This window comes from Simochromis diagramma, unplaced genomic scaffold, assembly GCF_900408965.1.
Source record: "Simochromis diagramma unplaced genomic scaffold, fSimDia1.1 OVJJ01000031.1, whole genome shotgun sequence".
Classification (NCBI taxonomy): Eukaryota; Metazoa; Chordata; class Actinopteri; order Cichliformes; family Cichlidae; genus Simochromis; species Simochromis diagramma.
The window spans coordinates 1,148,920-1,171,840 of NW_024386983.1; the positions used below are offsets into that span (position 1 = coordinate 1,148,920).

Here is a 22,921-nt window from a genome sequence, read left to right on the forward strand (position 1 = left end):
ATAGCACTAAATTTTGAAAGACCAAAACCAACAGTGTGCTCCTCTGGTATTCACCCTGCAGGTTTTCCTGTTGCTTTTCATTCTTGCTGTTGAATTTACAGACAGGACGTCACCACACATATCCTTACAGTCAAATATTCAAAAACAAAGGGGAGATAAAGACATAAATGGAGGCAACTCTCAGACAGCAGCAGAGAGACTGTGTGGTCCCATGGGCTGAATCCAGTTTAAATTGGCTGCTTTCCTCGCTCAGGATTAGACCTGGGCTTAATACCTTTACACTAAAAGGCCTTTCCGTCCTCTCCGAGGGCAATCTGCTGCAGGAACACACCCGGCTTTTAATCCACAACAACAACAACAAGTGCGTGGCTGAAGCTGGCGGAGGCGAATCGCACCACGACGAGCTCAAAGTCTAGTTTAAAAAATAACAGAAATCTGGGAAATTATTAGACAGAGTAAATCGGTTCTTATGCAAACGAGGAAGCAGTTTCTGTTTCTGGCAGCCATCTTTGTTTTGGTCAAGGAAGGTGCAGCTTATGGGGAGCTTTCAAGTTCTTTAACAACAACCGGGTACGGGAGACTGGTGCCAATTAGATAAGTTCATTGACACAGATTGAATCAAGAACTGGTCTAAAAGCAGATTATTTCTTCTTCTATGGTTCTTTAATGTGAAGGTGCTGTTTTCCTCGCTGGTAACCGGAGTATCTTTGGATTTTGGTTGGATAAAATGGAGAATCTGAAGACTCCAGTTTGTTTTTATTTGACTTTATGATTGTGTCATGCAAAAACACCACCATGTCCAACTGTAAACCCCCCCCAACACACAATCAAGAAGAAACTGCAGCCATGCTATGAATATTACAGAGTACTCACACAACCTGCATGTTTGTAAATCGGATGATTTTATGGGTAAGAGGAAGGATTCCTGTTACAGACCATTATCTTATTAACAACTTGCCGTAACGTCACGTTCGTGGCTGAAGTTTTACTTGATCCAAGTACGTTTGTTATGTTGTTAAAAAATATTTCAACAAGTTCTCTTAAAACAAGTCAATAACTTTATCCTAATTATGTTTCATTTTAAATTATTAACACACTGTAGCAGAGCAGTAATGTTGCTGCGATTCACGCTCAGCTCCCAGGCGACCTGTGAATCCTCCAAAAAAATAAAGACTTGCTGTTTTTAAATGTTCATATTCATACAGTCGTGGGCAGCAGCCTGCAGTTAATTGCATTGTTGACCAGTGACGTGAACTAGCCTTCGAAACATTTCAGAATCGGTACGAAGCAAGCGAGCTATGCTGAGCTTAAGTCCGAGTACCGGAGGAAGCTGTGCAGTAAAGCTGCAGCAGTGCAAACTGGAATATGACTGAATTTTTATGTTTTCATTTGATAACTCGGAAAATGCATATTTACACTTTTCTGTTTGGTCCTAATTGGCTGTTAAGCCTGTTTGAACATGGATTGGAAAATGTGTTTGTCTCTTTCTTGTCCGTTTATCGCAGAGAATATTGAAGCTGCATTTCACGTTGATCTTGATCTTCTCCATCTTCAGGCTCTCGTCTGAAGCAGCAACTGAGCTGTTTTTTTGCTGTCATAATTTTAGTGGTTGTGATGTCTGTGAAGTGCAACACTCAGTTATTTTGCAGGTGAGCAAAATGATGTCACATCCTGCTGTTATGTGAGCGTGCTCAGAGCCTGAGGCCCGGGTTAGCAAAGGAAGCCGATGCTCATGTTTGGGGTGCCGTCATCTCTGACTGGGTTTTAGATTTCAGCAGCAAACCAGTGTTTGAAATTATTACTGAATATATTACCAAAATTATTCAGACTAATTATCATAAACAAATAGTTTCAAATGTATTAAATTAACCAGTAATGCTAATCCAACCAAAGCACCTTCAGACAGCAGAGGCAGGGTTCACTTTCTGTTCAGACTCACAGGAAACACCTCTGAGGAGCCTCCTTACCTTAAACCCTCCCACTGTGAAATCAGCTCCTGGCTTTACAATCAATCAACATGTGCTGCTTTGTGTTTTGCTTTGATCTGATTGGCTCACAGTCTCACAGTATGGTGGCCAGCAGGGACAAACTTTACAACCAGCAAGGAACAAAGAAGCAATTAGTCTCAATCAAGTAATCAAGGTGATCAGAGCAGCTGATTGAATTTAAATTCTTCTGTCATGTGTTGGGACGCGGTGTGGGATTTTTAGGCTCTGATTAATCCACCAAATGCTCTGATGTTACCTGCCGACACACGAAACGAGGCAAAATGAACTCCTGAGGTAAAGTCCTTGTTTTTGTTCAAATAATCCATTCGAGATTTTGGTTTCAGTTTCCCTGGTCCTGTTGAAATATGGCTCAAGGGTTTGGGTGCAACAGTAAGCTGCGTATTTGTGAAGCGTGATATGTTTGCTGCTCTGAAGCCAGAAATGAAATGACCACATGTGTGCCGGAGCCGGTTTTATACACACTTCTACTCCGGCCGCTGGTTTAAGCCCAGGTAGCTTCGCTCTGTGGTAGCTTTCAGTCGTTCTGGACTACTTCTATATTTTCTCTCGTGTTTAACAAGTGGACAAAACAACACTTTTATTCTGTTTAATATAATAACAATGAAAAACAGTTTTCAGTTCTTTATCTGTGGTGAAAACACAGTTTCTTTCTTCCATGTGATCCCAGCATCCTCCTCCGTCACACCAACCCTCAGCACGTCCTCCATCACTACATCCATCAGTCTTCTCTGAGGTCTTCCTCTTTCCCTCCTGGCTAGCTGGAGTCCAGCATATCCTCTCTCCCTCCTCCGCACATATCCAAGCCATCTCAGCCTCTCCGACTTTGAGCCGTCCCTGTGATGGACTCATTTCTGATCCCGTCCATCGTGGTCATTCCTAATAAAAATCTGGACATCTTCAGCGCTGCCTCCTGTCTTTCCGTCAGTGCCGCCATCTCCAAACCTTCCCTTTCCTTTTCTCTCTGCCAGTCACAAATCACCCGCTCCACCCTGCCTGCATGCTCTTCTTATCTGAATTTAAAAATTCAGTTTTCCATTATTTAATATTTTATCTACAATGAAAACAGAGGAAACTGTCTGGTGTTTGATGATGGATGCGTGGTTAAAAACGTACACCTTTTTATTTAATGGAATACTGATACCATTAAATCCCACCTTATCCTTGGGTTTTTAATGGTATGCGTGGAGTGAAAATACAAACTATACACGCCTGTGACGATACGAGGTTTTTGCATGAGGGACAAATCCACAGCCTTTAATTTTGACTTTACATGTTCCCTCTGTAATCTGTCATCCTCAGGCTGTTGATTCAGCAGGCGCCGGAATTTGTTGTCAAATGAGGTTGAATTGGTTTTGTCTGTACAGCGTTCAGCATATTAAAGACAGAGTTTTCTGTGACGTTATCAAGGTTAGTTCCTGATTTTTGCCACTTTCAATGCATCACGCTGTGTAAAGGCTGCTGTCCTGGGAAACGTCCCTCCCTGATCATCTCTCTGTTGTCGTCTTCCAGCTGTTTGTCTGAAGGCAGTTAAATTGTGAATGCTTTTGCCTTCGTCTCAGCCGCTATGCTCGGCCTCCGTCTCAGAGGTCACAGGTTCAATTCCCTCGGCAGCTGCTGTGTCCTGGAGGAAGATTTCGGCTCGTTATCGCTGTACTTCTGTCAGCTCTGTAAAGTGGACCTTTTCCTGCAGGCCTGGTTTCATTTAATGGTTTTTATTACAAAGCGCTGCAGAGTGCTGGAGTTCAGGGCTCGATATTTCATGAGTGTAACCTCACATCACCTGGAATGTCACCTTCACCGGTACTTTCACACAGTGAAGCTTATCGCTGTTGCATGACTTAACCTGTGAATGTCTGTTTGCTTTGTTATCTGTTATACTGTTACACATCTGGCTCCTCACAAAGTTTCAAGAAATCAAACAGAGGTTTTTTTTTTTTTTTTCCTGACCCTGCAACCTGATAACTTAGACAGTGGATTTTACTAATATGGTCATCTGAGACCCAGAAGCCCCGCCCACCTGTTTTTCAGACTGGGCAGCCAATCAGAAGAAAGCTAGCTTTCACTAAGGGCATGTTTTATAAGAAGCTTCTGCTTTTTTATCAGAAAGTTTATTTTTCTACCCCAACACATCCACTGGACAGTAACGAGTCTGCACCACGTGATTCTGAAATGTTTTCCAATGAAGTCACTCTGCTGGCGTCAAACTGAGTAAGCAGAGGTTTTTACTTCTAAGTGTGTGCTAACGTCGCGCTGTCAGACTGGGCTTTTGTCACTTTGGACTGAATAGTGTGGTGTTTGTGAGCAGCAGGAATTGTGGCCTTCAGCTGTTGGAGATGTTTGTGTTTGTGTGTCGGACACTTTGCTTCACATGCAGCTCAAACCAAGTTACAGTAATTTAATTTGCTGTAAAACCAGAAATAAAATGAGGTCAGGGGTAAAATCTACTCCATTACTAACAGAATTATGTAAATTAGCAGTGTGACGGGGAAAATGGTGGCGCATCTTATTTTTGCTGTTGTTTTGCTTCCCTTTAACAACAACTAACCTCCACAAAAGCTTCCAGGTACAGCGGCGACTGCTGAGTCAGTTATTGGACAGGAACCTGTGTTTCCATGTCATCTGTGACTTACTAAATAGATTACCCACAAATCCTCTCTGATCAGACGTTGAGCTGTGGACCATCTTTGTCACCGATAACTAAACAATAACCAGACAAATAAGAGAGCGAGCGACGAGCACCTGTATAAATATATTTAAAAATCAAAGTTAAGTTGTAAAGTCTTCAATGATCAGCATGTTATTTGTTGAGATTATACTTTAGAGATTTCCAACATAATGTCCCAGGGACAGAAAATGAATGAATAAAACATTACTTTATGTTAGGGCTGCAGCCTTCAACTATTACAGTAATTCAATATTTATTCTATCAATGAATGAGAAAGCAATAATAACTATTAAAAAGAGAAACACAAGCCTTTTAACATCAATTAAATAGTTTAACTGCACATAATAATGTTAAAAGCAACTAAACCTTTTGTTGTTACTTAATATTTTTGAAAGAGAACATTTTCATAAATGCAAAAATAATGACAAATGCAGTAAAATGAAATGGCCATTACTTTGTCTTCTTGGAGAGCTTTCTTACTAATGCAGGAAAGCATGTTGTACCTCATCAATGGGGTGTGTGTGTGTGTGTGTGTGTGTGTGTGTGTGTGTGTGTGTGTGTGTGTGTGTGTGTGTGTGTGTGTGTGTGTGTGTGTGTGTGTGTGTGTGTGTCATGAATGATTTATATTAATCTAAAAATTGCAAATAATATTACTAAAGCCTTGAAATGAATCCAGTGCCCCCCGTGCCCCCCTTTAGATGCTCCCCTGATTATTGGAGGTATGACAGCGATGGAAAGTGGGACGGCTGCTGATTTAAACACGTAACAGTTCATCTACATACATGCACTTATATTCTACTGTAGGTTTACTGTAGAGTTTTCACTGTGTAAAACAAACAGTAACGTGTACACAGACTCAGCCTCGACATTAAACTAGTTACAAGCTGACAACTGAGTCGTTTGCATCAAGTTTTTAAATTTTTTTTTATTTTAAATAGCTGAGTAATTCAAGTCACGCGACGAGTCGTTGGAGCCTTTTTTATATACTCAGCTTTATGTATAACACTACAACATACTGTAGATTTATGTCGCCTGTTTAATCTGTGACACAGCTTTATCATAAATGTGAAGGCTACACCGCGCCCTCTTTAGAGTCCCTGCTGCATGCTGCTGTCTTCTAGAAAAAGAGAGGAAGGACATCTGTATTCTTGCGTTTACAAAAAGTAAGATCAACTTAAACTAAACCAGCAGTTTATCTGAATAAGCAGAAGTTTAGTTTCAGGTTTTACTTCAGGTTTGCCGTCTCTATAAAAGAAAGCAGTGCTGAATGTGAAGCGGCTCCACCAGAAGCTTCATCTGCACTGCTGCTGTGTTATCAACCTTTCTGTTGAGCAAAACAAAGACTGCTTGAATCTTAGGATATGTCCTGGTCACACATGTGCCCCTCAATACATGTAACGGTCCATCTGGTTCAAATGTGAGCGACACGCTGTACGGCCCTGAATCATCAGCGTCGGCTTCCTGCTGTGTTTTCTGCTTCACTAAGAACAGTCTCTTTATTTCATTAACCTCAGGCATTTCCTTTAATGTGACAGCAGGAAAAATCTAATTGTTAACAATGAAACTCTACTTAAACTTAACGTTGAATTTTAATTTATATAGCGCCAAATTAGAACAACAGTCACCTGGTACAGACTTGGTTATGCAGACAAATCAAATCATAATCAGCAATCAAACGACTAAACATTTGGCGACAGTGGGAAGGGAAAAAAAAACTCCCTTTTAACAGGAAGCAACCTTTGGCAGAACCAGGCACAGTGGGCGGAGCCATCTCCTGCAACAGGGTGGGTGTGGACTGAGATTGCTATGCCTACTTAGGTGTTGCAGGTTGGAAAATGTCTTGAAAGTAAAAGCTGGTTTAGTCTTTGTGGGCAGTATTTGTGTTGTTGATCATGTTCGTACAGATCAGAACAGAATCGGAGTGAATGGCAGCTGCATTGAACCATATTTTTGTCGTTACTGGAAGTAAAAGTATCCACGAGCGCTTCAGTTCCTCAGAAGGTTTAAATGTGGAGCTTGACAGTGAGTGTGAAACCTGCGAAGGGTTGGCTGAGGAAGCTGAGTGGTGTATTTGTGTGTGGATGCAGCACTGAGTGTTTTTACGTGTCCATGTTGGCATCAGGAAGGTGTGAAGAGGAGGGCTATTATCGCAGTGTGAAGTGGAAAACTGTGATTGGCCATTCTGACGCTTCCCCATTGACCCCCATTATAGCTGCATTAACGGGCGTCCTGCAGGATTAGATTGCCATCACAGAGAGTGAAAACACATGCAGCTGGAAATGCACCCGAGAGACGCCGAAGGCCCTCGCATGATGACAAAGTTATCTGCGCCAGCGACGGTTTACCTCCAGAACTTTCAAACTTTCTAATATGAACAGAGTAAATCTCTGCAGACAGGTGAGAAGGGAGACGATGGTGTTCACTGTAGGGCTGCCACAAACGATTATTCTGATAGTCGACTGGTCACCGATTATTTTATTTTATTTTTTTTGCGATTAGTCGACTAATCAGATCATCATCCATTGGACGTAAACGTACAGCTTATTGCACCAGCAGCATCTGCTCTTATATAACTATCATTAGCTTACAGCTTTAAGTGTGTAAGGTCTGTGCTAACTAAAAATAAAGACAAGATGATAGTTTATTAAATTTTAATGAAGTTTGCAGATTGTTTCGGTGAAGTTTAATAAACTCCTTGCTATCTAAAATATAACAGGACACCGGAGTATATTCTCGAGCATCTCACACTTCTGATGATCAGCTGTCTGCTTGACGTTTATTCAGCTGTGTAAAAACTTTAATCTCAGCCAAACAGATTTACTCAGGAACAAATAAAATACTGAAAAAAAGCCAAACAATAACATTTTTAAGTTATCTAAGTGACTTATATATGTTTAACCTGAGTAATGAAAGACGGCGGTGGGTTTGAAAACGATTTGCTGGGAGTCCGGTGTTCTCACGGCTCTAGTGAGCCTAGCCCCCGGCTAGCTATCGAGCTAGTGGGTAACAGACGTCTCCGAAAACGTCGGAGCGCTTTTGAAAGTATGCGGTGTCTTGATAAACTGAGCAGATATTTGAGGTTTACACAGCTACATTCTCGCCTGAACATATATGTTAAACGTTTATTTTGTGACCCAGAAAGAATAATAAGAGTAATATTAAAACTAACTAGCTGCCGCCATTGTTGGAAACTGAGCTGGGCTGCGCTATGAATTCTGGGACACAGCTTCTTCTTCTTCGGGGTTTAACGGCAGCTGGCATCCTTGTACATGCAGTGCTGCCATCTTCTGTTTCAGTCCGTTATTACACTCTTAAATCCTGCTACTTATTCCTGCGTCTTTTGGGATCTTACAAAGCTTCAAACGACGCGTCGACTATTAAATTAGTCGTCGACGATTTTGATAGTCGACGTAATCGTGACTAGTCGACTAATCGTGGCAGCCCTAATTCACTGGTACATAAATATTAGATTTCTGCTTCAGTTGGCGTAGATGATGGATTAAATGTTCCCTTTCTGTCAGGTAATCTACAAAATGTACATACTGAACATGGACAGAGCCACTGATTAGTGAAGTCCAACCTCTGACTCCTTAACTGAGCATTTTCACAGCCGCCATGTTTGTTTTGTGGTAATCTAAACCAAAATGTGTAAAATGAGGATCATGTTGTTTTAAATAAGACTTGAAACCATAAACCAGGCTTTACATAAACCTTTGGATTAATCATTGATTGGTTAGCGTGAGCGTCTTACTGCTTTCAGTTCGAGTCACATGGTTTTCTCCTTTCCTGCTCTCAGTCTCACTGCGAGCACACCTCCGTGCACAAAGAGTGGAGCAGATTTTAATCACAATGAAGATGCAAGAAAAGCTGTTAGCATGTTAGTGTGAAATGCTTTCTAACTGCTGATGCTTTGCTGTTAGCTTCCGTCATGCAGTGTTAGCTCTCCTCTCACCTACAGCATAATCATATAAAGCTACAGAGGCAAAATTGATTCCACTTTTGTGTGGACACGTGTTTAAATGTTGCGTCCGGCTATCTTGCCCTAACCTTAACTGTGCATCGAGTTGGCTCTGAAATAATAAAGATGTTTGTTGCAAGTTGCCAAAGACTGATGGAAAACAAATCAAGTAAATTGCTAGTGAACACTACGCAGCTTTCGGATGTATTCATTAAAATGTTTTCTCATTACGTTGATAAAAATGAATTCATTACATCCTCCCAAACTGTATTTGCTGTTCCAAATTGGTAGTTCATGAATTAGAAATATGCTTCAGCTCGCAGCAGTGTTGCTGTGTTTACGGTTACGATACAAAGAGGTTTCGAGTCTCATGCGTCTCACTCAGTCAGTGTTGTGCGTTGACTCCACATATTACACACATCCTAAGCTCTGACTGTGCAGCTGTGCTTTTGCTTTCTGTTGGAATTGAAGTGCAGTTGTGTGTTTTCGGTCTTTTGCATGCAGTTAAACTTTGACTCCCGGCCGTACGGTGCTCACAGACAGACTGCATCATAGAGTCTGTACCAGCCCGGCACAGAAGGTGACTCATCCCAGCTGCTTCATGTGCCTAAAATGTATTATTATCGACAATGCTCAACTTAACTCACAGCTGCACAAATGCAACACATCATGTTGGTCCTTTGAGTCTTCACTTGACCTTGACAAACTACACCGCATCCACTCCCTTCGTTTAAACCTTTCCAAGATGCCGGCGTCACGATAGCGGTCGTTGCTCATGTTAAACGAAGACGGTCGTTTTCTCGTACCAGTCAGGAGCAGTGTAATCAAAAGAGATTTTATTTTTTCATATTTCCCCAAGACCTCAGAGCAGAACGAGGCAATGAAGGCAGATATATTTATAAAGTCAGGAACAATATTTTAAAAAGGGAGGCTGGGGTGAGGTGGGCTGCACAGCTGGTTGCAGATGTGACTGTAGGTTAAATTAACATTAATAGATCCCAACTGTGGCAGGTCTGAACCAACACTGTGGTCGATTCCATTCTCTTTACTTCATTAGACCAAATTTTAATTATTTCTTCAAATACTTTCCGGAGACACGAGCTTCAGGACTTTTCTCAGTTTCCAGAACTTGTGGTGTTGAGTTTTTACGCAGTGGTATGGTGGTGGATTGCCAAGCGGCTTGCAGAAGCAAATGTAGGTGGTCTTAAGCATCTTGGCTCAGTGTCCTTTATGATATTTGCCATTGATATGTCTAGAAGGAAGTCGGCTAAACCACCAGATGATGTGGGCTGAAACCAGATGAGCTGATCTGCCGAGCTTGACTTCATGGCCTGCCTGAGTGAAGGTTATGCTTGATTGAATCAATTAGATTTTAAATGTTGCTGAAATGTGTGGCTGACTCCTACTTCCTGTGGCAAACATTGAGGACATCAGCATTTAAATGTATCATTTGACTAGTTATGGGGACATGTGCTCTGTTACAATAAATAAAAACGGTGAATTTGGGTCTAACAATCAGAAAGATGAATATAAAGCTGATAAACCGGGAGAGATGAAGACTGACAAACAGGTTGGAGGAAAAAGGTGAACGAGAACAAACGTGATATAAAAGATGCCGAAAGAAGAAGCTGGCATCACAAAAGACACGAAGGCAAAAACGAGACTGTGACGGCAGGAGAGACGGAAAGAGTGAAATGAATAACTGAATGTGGCTGAGAGGAAAAAGGAAGGAGGATGAATTAAAGTGAAAAGGAAGAGACAGATGACAACACAAAGGAGAGGCAAAAACACCCAAAGACAAAGATTTAATGAGAGGGAGAGAATAAAGACGAGTGCAAGAAGAGAGAGGAAAACAAACGAGAACGAAAGAGACGGCCGAGAAAAAACCAGACAGACGGAGGTGAATGGTAAGAGGCAAACGAACAGAAAGAGACGATTCACAATCAGCCCATGTCTGCGCCACTCCTCCTCCTCCTCTTCCTCCCCTTCCTCGCTCCCTCCCTCCATTTTGTCGTCGTCCTCTGTCTGATGCTGTTCCAACACCTCGGGGCTTCAGCCTCACATCCACCATCCAACACGCTAATGCTCCTCTGCTGCAGCGTAATCAGACGCCAGCAAGAAACACAACAAAAACACAATCCATCCAAAATAAAGAGCGACTGAAACAAAGCCCCGGCTCGTCTCGTGTGGGCGAACGTGCCTCAAACATCGAGGTAGAACCCAGCAGAAAGTTGGATCAACTGATGCTATAATGTCTGTTTAAAGCTGCAGTGATGAGGATTTTTATTCTCCCGTGTCGCCGTGCAATTAATCCTTAAATCCCGTTTAATGAATCCGTGGTTGAGATGATCGGTCACCTCTAATTCACAGCAGAGCAACTTTTTCTCACCGGTCCTGTTTTATTTGAAGCACTTGTCCGCTCTCTGAAGGCCTTGGCTGAATGCTGATGTTCAGTGTTCTTTGAATCAGTTTATTAAAAATGTAAAGAACGGTCTGTTAGGTTATGTCAGTTTTGAAGCTCAGCGTTACGGCAAATGAGGAGCGTGAGACGAGTTTCAGACTTTGTTAGAAGCTTTAAAGACGGGATTGAAACGGCTTTCAGATGCAGACATGAAGGGTTAGGGTTACCCCTCTCTGGTCTGCTTAAACAATCAATAAATAACAATTAATGTGTGGCCCAGGTGTGCCCCACATCTGCATTTCTGGTAAGTATTGAGACCTTTGTGCCAGACCTCCCTCACGCAGGTAGATCCCCTAAACTATAAAGTCCAGCTCCTGACTTTTTAGGGCTTGTTGGACCCTCGTGATACCTGCTGTATTCCAGCTCATGAAATCTAGGGTAGGGGTACGTACCATAACCTCATGTCATGTCACAAAACACATAAATAACCTGGTAGCCTAGAACACAAAACCAGTGGCTGACACTACTACTCTTTGTTTAAAGTCCAGTGGATTTGATTCGATCCAAAGAACATCCCTAAAATCCCACAGGTCTGATTCTTTGGTAGATTTTGTAAGACTCACTTAAATGATTAATAATGATCAATATTAAAGTGAAAACAGCCAAAACAAAGCAGCCTGCAATGGAAAAACAGATGGTGGTGCCAGTGTCCATCAGTCTGTACGACTTGTTGTACTTTGGCATCAATCAGCGGCGCATCAATGAAATTATTCTATTTTTCATCCTGTAAAAACACGGAACTGAAATGACATATCGAAGTAAACCCGAGTCGATGTTTGCTTGGGAAGTATTTTGATGAAACCAAGCCCATCGGCGTCTGAATTATTGATAAGCAGAATATTTGATCAAGAGCTTCTTAATCTCTGTCCAAACTCAGCTGCTAATGTGATGTTTCCAAACAGTCTGAGCGAAAGCGTCGCCAGATGAAGGAAAGACAAACCAATTATTGGAAGAACGGGACCAAGATGGCTGATATTTGACAAACCGTGATGAAGTCCAGAGAGCTGGAGTTAAATCAGTCAGCTCCAGCTGGGGGGGTAGTATAAAGGTGAATGCATGTGCTGAGCGTCATGTGGCTGCTAGCCTAATTTGTGTTTATTTCGGCTAAATGACGCAGTGATTTTAATATTGTGTGATAGCGGAGGTGTATGTGTTTCTATCCCTAGGCTACAACCTTCAGGGGCTCAGAAACCAGCCACATGGTCACATTTATTTCTGCCAATGCTTTTATTTTGTCTCTTGGATTTTAACTCTAATGTTGCTGCTTTTTCCAGTCACTTCATATAATTTGTGTATATTTTTTATTTTTATTAAATGCTGCCCTTCTTTAAAATGCACCAAATAAATGAATAACAGCCAGTCAGGCCCATTCTTGACATTGGTAAAGGTGAAAAAATATTCACCATTTGAGCTTCCAGATTCAATAACTCAGACATGAAATGATACAAAACCTCTTTCTGACTGCGGTAAAGTCCAGTACAGCATGAAAAACACGAGTAAGAAGTGACCATTGTGGCTAAGGCAGCCACGGCTATAAAAGTATTTATTCAAATATATTTTTGCATAATTCAGGGCAGTTTTTATTGCCCGACTGTACGGCCCACAGCTGCACACACAGTCTGGTGCCAAGCTTCCTAGCTGGATAATTTTGATGTCGATTGTTACAGCTTGGACATCATAGTCAGACTTCCAGGTCTGAGGCTGGAACAAGGCTGATTGCTCCCTCTTGGTTAAGGAGTTGTTGTCCCAAGCAAGGAGCTGAAGTATCCTGAGTTCTTGTTAATGAGTGATGGGAAGGAAGGTGCAAGACCGACGGACTGACGTGCCATCCGACGTTCGCAGTCAGTATATTTGTGGCAACGAGAGAACTGAGCTGAGCTCACACGACCACCAGCTGTGGGTCGCGGCCAAAAGAGTATAATCTCAGCTAAGAGTGCAAGAAAGGAGCTTCCTCTGAAGGGCGTGAAGGTGACTCTGATGAAGGAGATGGCGAGAGGAGATCCGGGCATCTCTGCTGAGACTGCTGCAAGCAGCAAAGAAGTGATGCATGGATGAAGCACTTCGACGCCGTCCTCTGTCGCCACAATCTTTTATTACAACGATTAGTTTAGCAAAAAAGGGCTTTTATCACCTGCTCTCACCAAACCTTTGAAGCGTCAACACTGGCAGGCATGAATATATAAATGAGTGAGTCGGTCAGGCCGGGACACAGCACTTTGGGGCAAAGCCACATAATGTTGGTATCAAATGTCACAGCGAAGGTAGTAAAGATAACACGTCATTTAGATGTGGCACTATGTCGCAGGGAGCTCTTTGCTCTTCCCACAGATTTCCTTTCGTTCGTATTTCCTCCGAGCAATGTCAGCGAGGTCTGTCGCAGGTGTGCAGATGTGCACACATCACTCAGTAACTGCTCTCTGTGATTGCCGTCCGTTATATCTGAGAGCCCTCGTGGCTTTTTGCTGCATTGTTTTGTTTCTAGTTATTGTTTCTGCATAATGACGGGGTTTCGCTTTTTGTGTGCGTAGGTATGAAATTGAACTTGATTTGAACTAAAACCAGCAGCAGTTTATGTCATTCACTCTAGAGTAAGATGGTTGCGACAACGTGCAAAGGTAAAAGCAGTGCTGTAAAATTAGTGATTGGGGTGGCCGGGTAAACCAAGCGTCTAACACAAACGCTTCGTGTCGTCCTCACCGGGATTTATTTATGTAAATCCAAATCTTTACTACAGAGGTGTTGAACAACAAATCAGACGGCCCGTAAATCTGCCTCTCGCGCCGCTCAGCCATCACGGGATAATGAGCGCAAGTCATCCGTCCCATCAGCAAGCCAGAAAGACAGGCAGTCGACCAGTAAGCCATCCAGTTGGCCGGTCAGTCAGTTGTGGCAACAGCATAGTGTGAGATTATCTGGAGCATGTGATGTATGTGTTTACACCTCGCTCCCCCCGTCTGCCTCTCCTCTGTGTGATTGTCTCTCCACCTGAGTGCCTCTCCATCGGCGTCTGACTCACTCTTTTCACCTTCTCCTCTGAGAGTGTGCGACTGTGCGCACTAAACGTCTGGACTCTCAGAGCTGAAAATTACTCTGCGTCGGCACTCGTGCACCCGTGTGTGTGAGTCATTGATCTGCTGATTCATTCATTAAACTGTCAAAATGTGTTACAACCGAGGAATGTTTGGAAGCAGCAGTCTGGTCGTGTTTTATAGTTTTCCTCAATGAAAACAAACCACACCAGCAGCACACTGATCTCACCAGCAGGTGTTTCATGTGCGTCTCTCAGAACAAGACGGACAGTGTCTAATTGGTGCCACGTACCAAACATATAAAATACACGATGATTACCCAAAATGTACTTTTGCTGAGTCAGTGCTTGTGTTCTTATACATCATAAAGAACACAATTGGTGTCAATTTATGATTGAAGCTAACATCCCGTCCCACTCTCCTGTGATGCTGATGGCTGATGGGGTTGTAAAAAAAAATAAATAAATCGTGCTGAACGACAACAAGCAAAGCAACAAATGCGTTACAAGATCCTGTGAGCGCGACACCGAGGCCTTCCACTTCTGTGTAGGTTTTGCATTTCATCCTTTTCAAGGTGTGTTGCGTGTATTTATATCTTTGTGTGGCCCAAAAATTGCAAGTTTACTGTACTTATAGGGACCAAAATCCAAGTCGCACAAGTTGAAGGAATTTTAGAGACAAAATATGTGGTTTTAGTGTCAGGGTTACAGTTAGGCTATGTTTAGGGTAAGGTTAGTGTGTGTGTGTCTGATTAGGAAACATGCCTGTATTTTGTGTCCTGCTGAGATTCCTTATCATGTTACACTTCATTCCTCATTCGGTGCACAGTCCACACCAGACTCATTGAGCGCCTATGGTGTTGCTTCAGACTATTAACCATCTGTCTCTCGCTCTCTCTCCCTTTTTTTTTCCTCCTGCAGGAGTTTGGAGGTCTAGTAGGATGCTGAGTATCTTTCCTCCTCGCCACTGCTCTCAACCCTGCTCTCCATGACCTGAGAGCGCCACCACAGCGGGAGGAACGAAACACTAGAGAGAGAGAGAGGAAGAGGAGGACAGAAGGCCAGGGAAGAAAGGCAGGCCGGAAGGAAGAGACTTTTTTTGTTGTTATTGTTTGGTTTCCCTTTCTGAGATGGCGGCAACGGAGGCCAGCACAGCACCAGTGGTCCAGGAAGATGGAAAAAGCACCGAAAATAAGCCAGCAGAGGTGGAGCAAGCGGCCAAAAACGCCAACACGAGCTCAGAGACTGTCAAAGACGAGGCTGTCGATAAAGACGGCACAGCCGTCAACAGCGAGGTTGTCGAAAACAAAGAGACTGTGAATAACGACACAGCGGTGGCGGACACAGTGGGAACTGAGGAGGGGGGAGCCGCGGCGGCAGGCGAGGATGCGCCGCCGCCTCAGAGCTCCGAAAACACCACTTCCTCTGAACCCAAGACCTCGTTCCTGGACTCCTTCCTCAACAAGAGTGGCCTGGGAAAGGTGATGGGTGGAAGGAAGAAGAAGGAGCAGAGCGCCCCCGCGGCTGGAGGCGAGGAGGGCGCGGCTGAAGGAGGGGAGAAAGAGGCCGACAAAGGAGGGGAGGAAGCTGCAGCGGCAGCACCGGAGGGAGGAGCAGAAGGAGGTGCAGAAGGTGAGGCGGCGACAGAGAAGGCTGCGGAAAATGGAGAGAAGGAAGACGAGAAGAAAGCGGAGAAGGGCAAACCAGCGGAGGCGAAATCCACAGTTCGAGATTTGATCAGGAAGCCTGTGGCGAGAATCTTCTCCCATCGCAGCACTGAGAAGAAGGAGGGCGCCGCTGCAGAGCCCCAGAAACCAGTAAAGGTCCGGTCCAAGTCTCTGGATCGGCTGGAAGATCCCGAAGCACTTAACACCACTGCAGACTCCATCGTAGAGGAAGGAGGAGCAGTGGGAGGTGCAGAAGGGGAACAGAAAGCCTCGGCCTCTTCAGCAACCACTAAGCACATGAAGCGCTGGCACTCCTTCAAGAAGCTCATGGCTCAGAAGGCACACAAGAAGACTGGAGGAGGTGAGGATGGGAAAGAGGAAGGAGCAGAGGGAGAAGGAGGTGGCGGAGACTCCTCCACACTTGACTCCAAAGAGTCAGGCCAGAAGAGGTGGAAGCTCAAACGCTCCTGGACCTTCCAGGGCTTGAAGAGGGACACCTCCATGTCCGGCATCAGCGGCAAGGCCAAGGGCTCCGACAAAGACTCCGCTGAAAACGCCAAGCCCGAGGAGCCTGCAGGAGGAGCTGAGGGAGGAGAGGAAGCAGCTAAGGCAGAGGGAGGAGCAGAGGAGGGCAAGACAGAGGGAGGGGAGGAGAAGGAGAAAGCAGAGGGAGGTGAGGAGGAGAAGGCGGCGGCAGCGGGTGGAACAGTGACACAACACGCCAACGAGATCTGGACCTCCTTCAAGAAGCGGGTCATCCCCAAGAGCAAACGCACCAACACGGAGTGCCACCCCGGAGGCGAGGAGGAGGCGCCTGCGGCCTCGGGTGAGTCAGCGCAGAGTCGAGCGCGCGAACATAACTGGTCTTTACGAAGTCTTCATCTGACCTCAGTCACCCTGACGTCAGCCAGCCAAAGCAGTCGCAACCGTCTTTATCCAGGCTGTCTGTGAAGCATGTGCAGGTCCAGTGGCTGCAGGTGTGTAACTGCATTCTGCAGGTATGTGGGCGTTAATGTGGGAGGAGCCAAGGCTGATAAGTTAGCCACACTCGGCAGACTCTTGCTTTAATTTAGGCTTGTTTTACTCATAAATGCAGAATTTTAACGGCTTCAACTCTGCACATCAAGATGTTCTTCTAAAGGACAGGGTGTGGGCATGTTGGTGGTTGTTACGCTCATCAACTCTTGAAACTTTAGAGGTTCCTCTTTAAAACCCCTCCATCCATCCATTCGCTTCTGCTCAGACAGTTTTTAAAATTATAACCAAATGAAACTCATTTAATATCTCGCCAGTTATCACATGACCTGCACTGGGGGTTTGGCCTTTAGATTGAGAATCGCTGCACTTTGGGCGTCGTCATTTCCAGGTTTCTGCTTCATGATCTTTTGGAGGAAGTTAAAGCGAGCAGAGATGTATTAAGAGTCTGACTGCAGGTCTTAAGCGTTGCTGTGTTTTTGTCAGCGCCACAGTTGGACACGTTTAAAAATTCAGCTTCTGAAGCCGGCAGCTTGTTTGCACTCGTTTCAGTCTGTCGCTCTCCACCAAGGACACGCAGGAGTTAAAGGCTTGCTAACTCTGGGGGAGGTAATGTAATTGAACATTGTCCCAAATAAAATATTCAACGGGTGATGTGAAATTCAAATTACAGCCTAACTTAGGTCAACAGAAGAGACTAAATTAAGCTTTACTTTCTGCTCTTTCTTCACAAGAACACAGCAGAGTGAAAATGAGAGATTTGTTTCTTTAATGGCTCAGAAAATATTCCACCTTCTTTGGTTCAGAGTTGAAATTTCATGTTGTAATTTTAAAAATCTCAAGTTTGTTCTTGTTTTTTTTTTTGCTTTAAGATAAGAAAAACTTTATTCATTGGGAAACATGGCAGCTCAAATATTCACCACAACCTGAAAAAAACTTAAATAACATGATGTCATTGTTATCCAAAAGGGCTTATTCCTGTTCCTGCCTTTCACAATAAAAGACCTCAACAGAAACAGTGTAATGATCCTTGGATGATCTGATATCGTCATGATGGTGTTGTTCCCAGATCATCATGAAAATGTTGTTCCAGGATCAACATTGCAAGTGACCAATCACATTGTTGTGACGTTATTCTTTTGCGCGCCAAGCCATTTGTGCATTTATGAAATTCCAAATTTTGCAAGTACAATATCAGTTCTGCTTACCGTTTACCGTTTATTAAAGGGTCAGGGTCAGGGTCCGTTGATCGGCGGGCAGAAGCTTCTCGCAGCTTAAGTACAGTTTTTTGTTTTACGTCGGTTTTTCCCGAAGTCGCAAAAGTATGACGTCACAACATTCTGATTGGTCACTTGCAATGTTGATCCTGGAACAACATTTAGTATGATGATCTGGGAACAACACCAACACGACGATATCAGATCGTGCAATGATCCTTAACGTAGAAGAAGGAAAATCTTAAAAAAGAAACCAAACTACAGAAATATCAGAAGCACTTTACAAAATAGACTCGACAGCTTATCTTTGGTTTTACTACTTATCAACTGTTTTCTTCAAAAGGAAATGAACATTTGTCTTTTTGTTTGAAGAATGTGATTGAATGAATTTCATGAATGTTTGCCAAGTGTAAGAAAGGACCACATTAGCAAAATTAATGAAATCCTAAAACAAGAAGAAAGGGATGTATTTGATAAGACGTGATATGATAAGGACTTACAGTCTTCAGTGTAATTAGATTAAATGTTGGCACCGCGCTGGGTGAGCAGCGGCGTGAATACGATAACGTGAGAATGAGGCTACGTGGGATTTTTACATTGATGCCATAGGTGGAGCTACTAAAAATATCGGACAAGTTAGAAGCTTAGAGATCTGGACCTCAAAGACGAGGTCAGACTCTAATATTTTTAATCAATAAATTTGTTTTTAGTAATATAAATATTTGCTAACACTTGATAAACACTTCTTCCACTCACCTGCTGTAATCCTGTGCGACTAATTGATGCACACCCTGATGAACTTTAACCTCAAATGCTTTTTTCCACTCCAGGTGAGGAAGGCGCCACAGAGGACGGCAAAGACGGAAAGTCGGCCAAAGCCAAGCGCTCACATTTTGGCCGTGCGGTTTCCCTGAAGAACTTCATCATGCGAAAGGGCAAGTCCACCAGTGTGGACACGGGCGAGGGCGCCAAGGAGGAGGAGGCCGCAGAGGGAGGAGAGGCAGCGGCGGCGGCGACAGAGGAGGGAGGCGCTGACGGCGAAGCTGCCGCAGCGACCGCGGAGGCCAACGACAAAGATGCAGCGACGGCAGCTGAGAAGACACCAGCGGAGGAGAGTGGAGCGGAGGTGGCGAAGGAGCCGGAGAAGGAGCCGGAGAAGACGACGGCCGAAGCTCCGGTGACCAACGGGGAGAACGGCTGCTCCAACGGCACAGAGGAGGAGAACGCCACACATAATCACCAGGAGGAGGAGGAGGAGGAAAAGACGACGGGGAGCAGCCCCATGAAGAAGAGCAAGGAGGCGGGAGGGGTGAAAGATGAGGCCAACGCCAAGATCATCAACGCCACGGCGGCCGTGAACAGCGGTGAGTTAGAGCACGCCGACCGGGACTCTGACGAGCCTCAGAACAGCAGCAGCAGCAAAGACGGAGAAGCTAACGGCAAACGGCAAGAAGCGCTAACAAACGATAGCAATAAACGCGCCGCACACAGGGACCGCCAGACGCAGATAGCATTAGCTGTTAGCGGGGAGAAGGGGGAAGGGCAGGGGGTGGCGGAGTCTCCGCAGAATGGAGGTTGTCACGATGCTGAAGATTCACATGACCAGAGAGAGGGTGAGGAGGAGGAAATGAGGAAGAGGGATCTAAGAGAGGTGGCCGTGGTCATTGTTCAAAACGTGATGTCAGCAGCAACCGACCAATTAGAGAAGGAGCTGTGTGTGGACAATGGGTTAAACGGGTGCTATGATGCCGACGCCCGATACTAGGAACACACACACACGTGATACAGTGAAATGTGACAATGTAAAGTAACACACACGTTAGCACAGATTAGCACAGACGTGGCGATCATGGAGCTCTGAGGGGAGGAGCCTATCTTTGTGCAACGACTGAAAGCAGGAGGAGGAGCAGTCTCCTCAAATGTCACAAATACAAAAAAATCTGATTCAGAATGAAAACAAATGAAAAGCAGGAAAACAGCTGACGCCTGCAGGCGCTCCAGAGTTTAGCACTGAGATGTAAACTGAACTTTGTCTGCGGTGACTTAACAAACATGCAGTTACTGAATCTGAAACAGGATTTCCTTTGAACTTTGAAATTCAATAAGAAGACACGATTTGAAAGAATTGAATTTAATTTATTTAGTTTAAGTAATAAATTTTTTTGGTGATTAGACTCAGATGAAGCTCCACAGCAGGTCAGAGTCGTGGTGAAAGATTGGCCTGGAGCAGAGTCATGAAGACTTAGCTGAGTTTAATAGTGTGGTCAGAAGAGATGATGTATAGTCTAGCAGCCCAAACACCTGAGAGCGCAGGTAGATGAGTGAATACAGATGTTTCTTACTGAACCTGTACAATAAGAGGTTAAAGAGCTGCAGGTGGCTGTTTGAAGCCCCAATCCAACCAGCTGCTGGCCTCCGTGGTGACAGAGACCTGCACCGCAGCCGGGGTAAAATCTAGCCTATGGTCACCGTTTGCGTTACACTCTGATATCACCACAGCCCTGTAACACTGGCGCTCGACTCACTGCAGTCTCCTGCTGAAATACAGGTGTGACGGCAAACTCGAGCTGCTGGGACTGATGGTTCAAAGCTGTTTGAAAGGTTACCGTTTCACCCCGCCTGCATTCAGTCGTTAAGCTAAGCTAGGCTAACCGTGACCAGCTCCATATTCAGCCCACGCACTGACTGACGCTGTTTACCTGTACGTTGAAAGGTGCACGCACAGAACCACGCACTGTATTTATAGGCATGCCAGCTTTTCTGGGCGATCGCTCAGTAAACATAACAGTTCTTCCTGAATCCCTTTAAGTAAGTCGTAGAGTAGATGTTTGCTCAGCAGCGAATCACCTGCGAGTGTTCAGCAGAGAGGGAGAGTTCATGCACAGATGAGCAGCAAAAAGCCATCAACGGTGACCGGGACTCAGGTGGCGAGCGCGGGAGGAAGCCGGCTGCTCGTGGACGTGTATGAAAATGTAAATATCAGATCATCTGCTCTGCGGCACATCCCGTTAGAGCTAATTTGATGTTGAAGTCGCTTTGGTAGGTTTTGACCCACACACGAGAGGATCGAGGACAGGCACGAGGAAGTGTGACGATGGAGGTGAAATTTAGCATCTCCTGACATTTGGAGCCTTTTCTCTTCTTTACGTGGGGGCGGTCTGCTCCCTGGACTTGCTCTTTTCCTTCCTGTTCCCACCACTTCCCCCGTTCCCACCAGGGGGCCGGCAGGAGCTGCTGGACGCTGAGCAGTAGGAGGTGAAGTGCCTGCGAACCAGAAGGTGCTCTGTTTCCTCCTCCATTATTTATCACTTTCAGCCTCCTCTTCATTCAAGCGCTACATGAGGCTCGGTGTCCAGCGAGCGCCTCGCTTTGATCTCTTGCAGCCCGGCAGATGCTCGCAGAGAGGATCGCAGCTCCTCCTGCTGCTGCTGTGCTGTTCACGGGGAGTCTCTTTGAAGCTCCAAGTCTTTTGCTAAAATGAGCTCGGTTTAACGCCCAGTGTTTAGGACAGTGTGCCGAGCTGTCTGCGACACCAGCAGCTGGGCTCTGCTGAAACGCTCGGTGAAGGGTTTTTATTTGGTGGCACAAAGAACAAGCATGGAAATAAATGCCATACCAAAACAGATGAAAATTTCAGCTCTGATAATTAGTTCAGATTTTTGGATGAAGCATCTAAAATTTCACTCAGCAAAACTTCATGGACCGTCTGCTAGCATGAATGACCTCACAGCAGCCGTATTATTGGTCACATGATGCCATTAAAAATACTCCAAAAGGCTCCAACAGCACAAACGCGACCCAGAGGTCCAGTTCAGGGACTCCAGTTAGCTGAGGTGAAGCCTAGCAGACCACTAGCACCTACAGCCACCTGTGTCACCGTCCACCTGTCAGTCAAAGAGGCCACGCCCCTAACCCCTAATTGGTGGTGAGACCAGTGTCTGTATCAGCCTGTAAACGTGCTTCTTTCTGATGTAAAGTTGCACATTTTAACACCGACTCTGTTTTTGGCACTTCGGCGTTGTGCTTTCAGTTTCCAGCCCTCTAACTGGCTGCTTGGTTGACATACTGGTGGAGCTTCCAACTGAAAATGCTGCAGCTTTTTAAGGCTAAGTGTGTGATGAGCAGAGAAGGTGAGAGGTTTGGAAACCAAATAAATGATGTGGCACAGCTCTTGGAGAAAGACTCAGATGTCTTTACATCTGTAGTAACAGAATTACCATGTTTGTGCATTTAAACCTCCTTTCTTCTCCGGCCAGTGCAGAGTTGGTTTCTCTGTTATTTTCCTTATGGATGCTGTGCAAGTCCAAACTGCCGTCGATAACGCAGGAAGATTAATTTGTGGAAAGTCTCAAGTTCAGTGCATGAAGTGTTATTGTAACCGTCACTGCATTGATAATATAAAAACGCATCTTTTGGGTCTGAAGTGAAGCCAGTGCACAAGTGCCTTAAAGCTGCATTCTTTCTGCAGGGGGCTGCAGCTCACACTTCGGGAATCAGTGATGCAGAAATGTTTTAAAAGCCTTTTAACGTTGGCAAAATAAAGCAAGGAGTTAATTTAGTAATTTATGGCCACGTTGGACTCAGAAAAGGATGTTAATCCAATGAGCTTGCAGTGTGCTTCAGTTTGTGTGCTCACTCATCACATCTGGTCTCAAAACGCAGAGGTGGCGACGGTGAAAAACGTCTCGAGGCGTTAAACAGGACTTGATGTGCTGAGTCCGTCTTTCGTACGTGTGCTGGATTCGGATCAGATTGGATACCGTGCTGACTCGCGGCTCCATCTTGTGGTTCAAACTGGAATAACGTGAAAACGCAGCTCCGTGATCGCACAAGCTTCTGTGCATCCTGCTGCTAGTTTTACACGAATCACGTTTAAGGCACCGGTTTTGTCACAGCGCTTCGACCTCTGACCTCGATCCTCAGGTGGCTTCTAGCTCTCAC

General features: G+C 44.8%; 1 protein-coding gene across 3 annotated transcripts in view; it reads left to right on the top strand.

The window, feature by feature from the left end:
* Positions 1 to 22,921, top strand: part of si:ch211-137a8.4 (neurofilament heavy polypeptide) — a 38,098-nt gene that overhangs the window by 13,963 nt on the left and 1,214 nt on the right. The window contains exons 1-3 of one of the 3 annotated variants that reach the window (XM_040039697.1): positions 1,404 to 2,282; positions 15,043 to 16,614; positions 18,811 to 19,344. In XM_040039697.1, the coding sequence (XP_039895631.1) occupies positions 15,252 to 16,614; positions 18,811 to 19,344 (1,897 nt within the window). In that variant the 5' untranslated portion in view covers positions 1,404 to 2,282; positions 15,043 to 15,251. Of the gene's footprint in view, positions 1 to 1,403; positions 2,283 to 3,776; positions 4,218 to 15,042; positions 16,615 to 18,810; positions 19,345 to 22,921 lie in introns of those variants that run through there. The other 2 variants (XM_040039700.1, XM_040039698.1) reach the window with 2 other exon arrangements.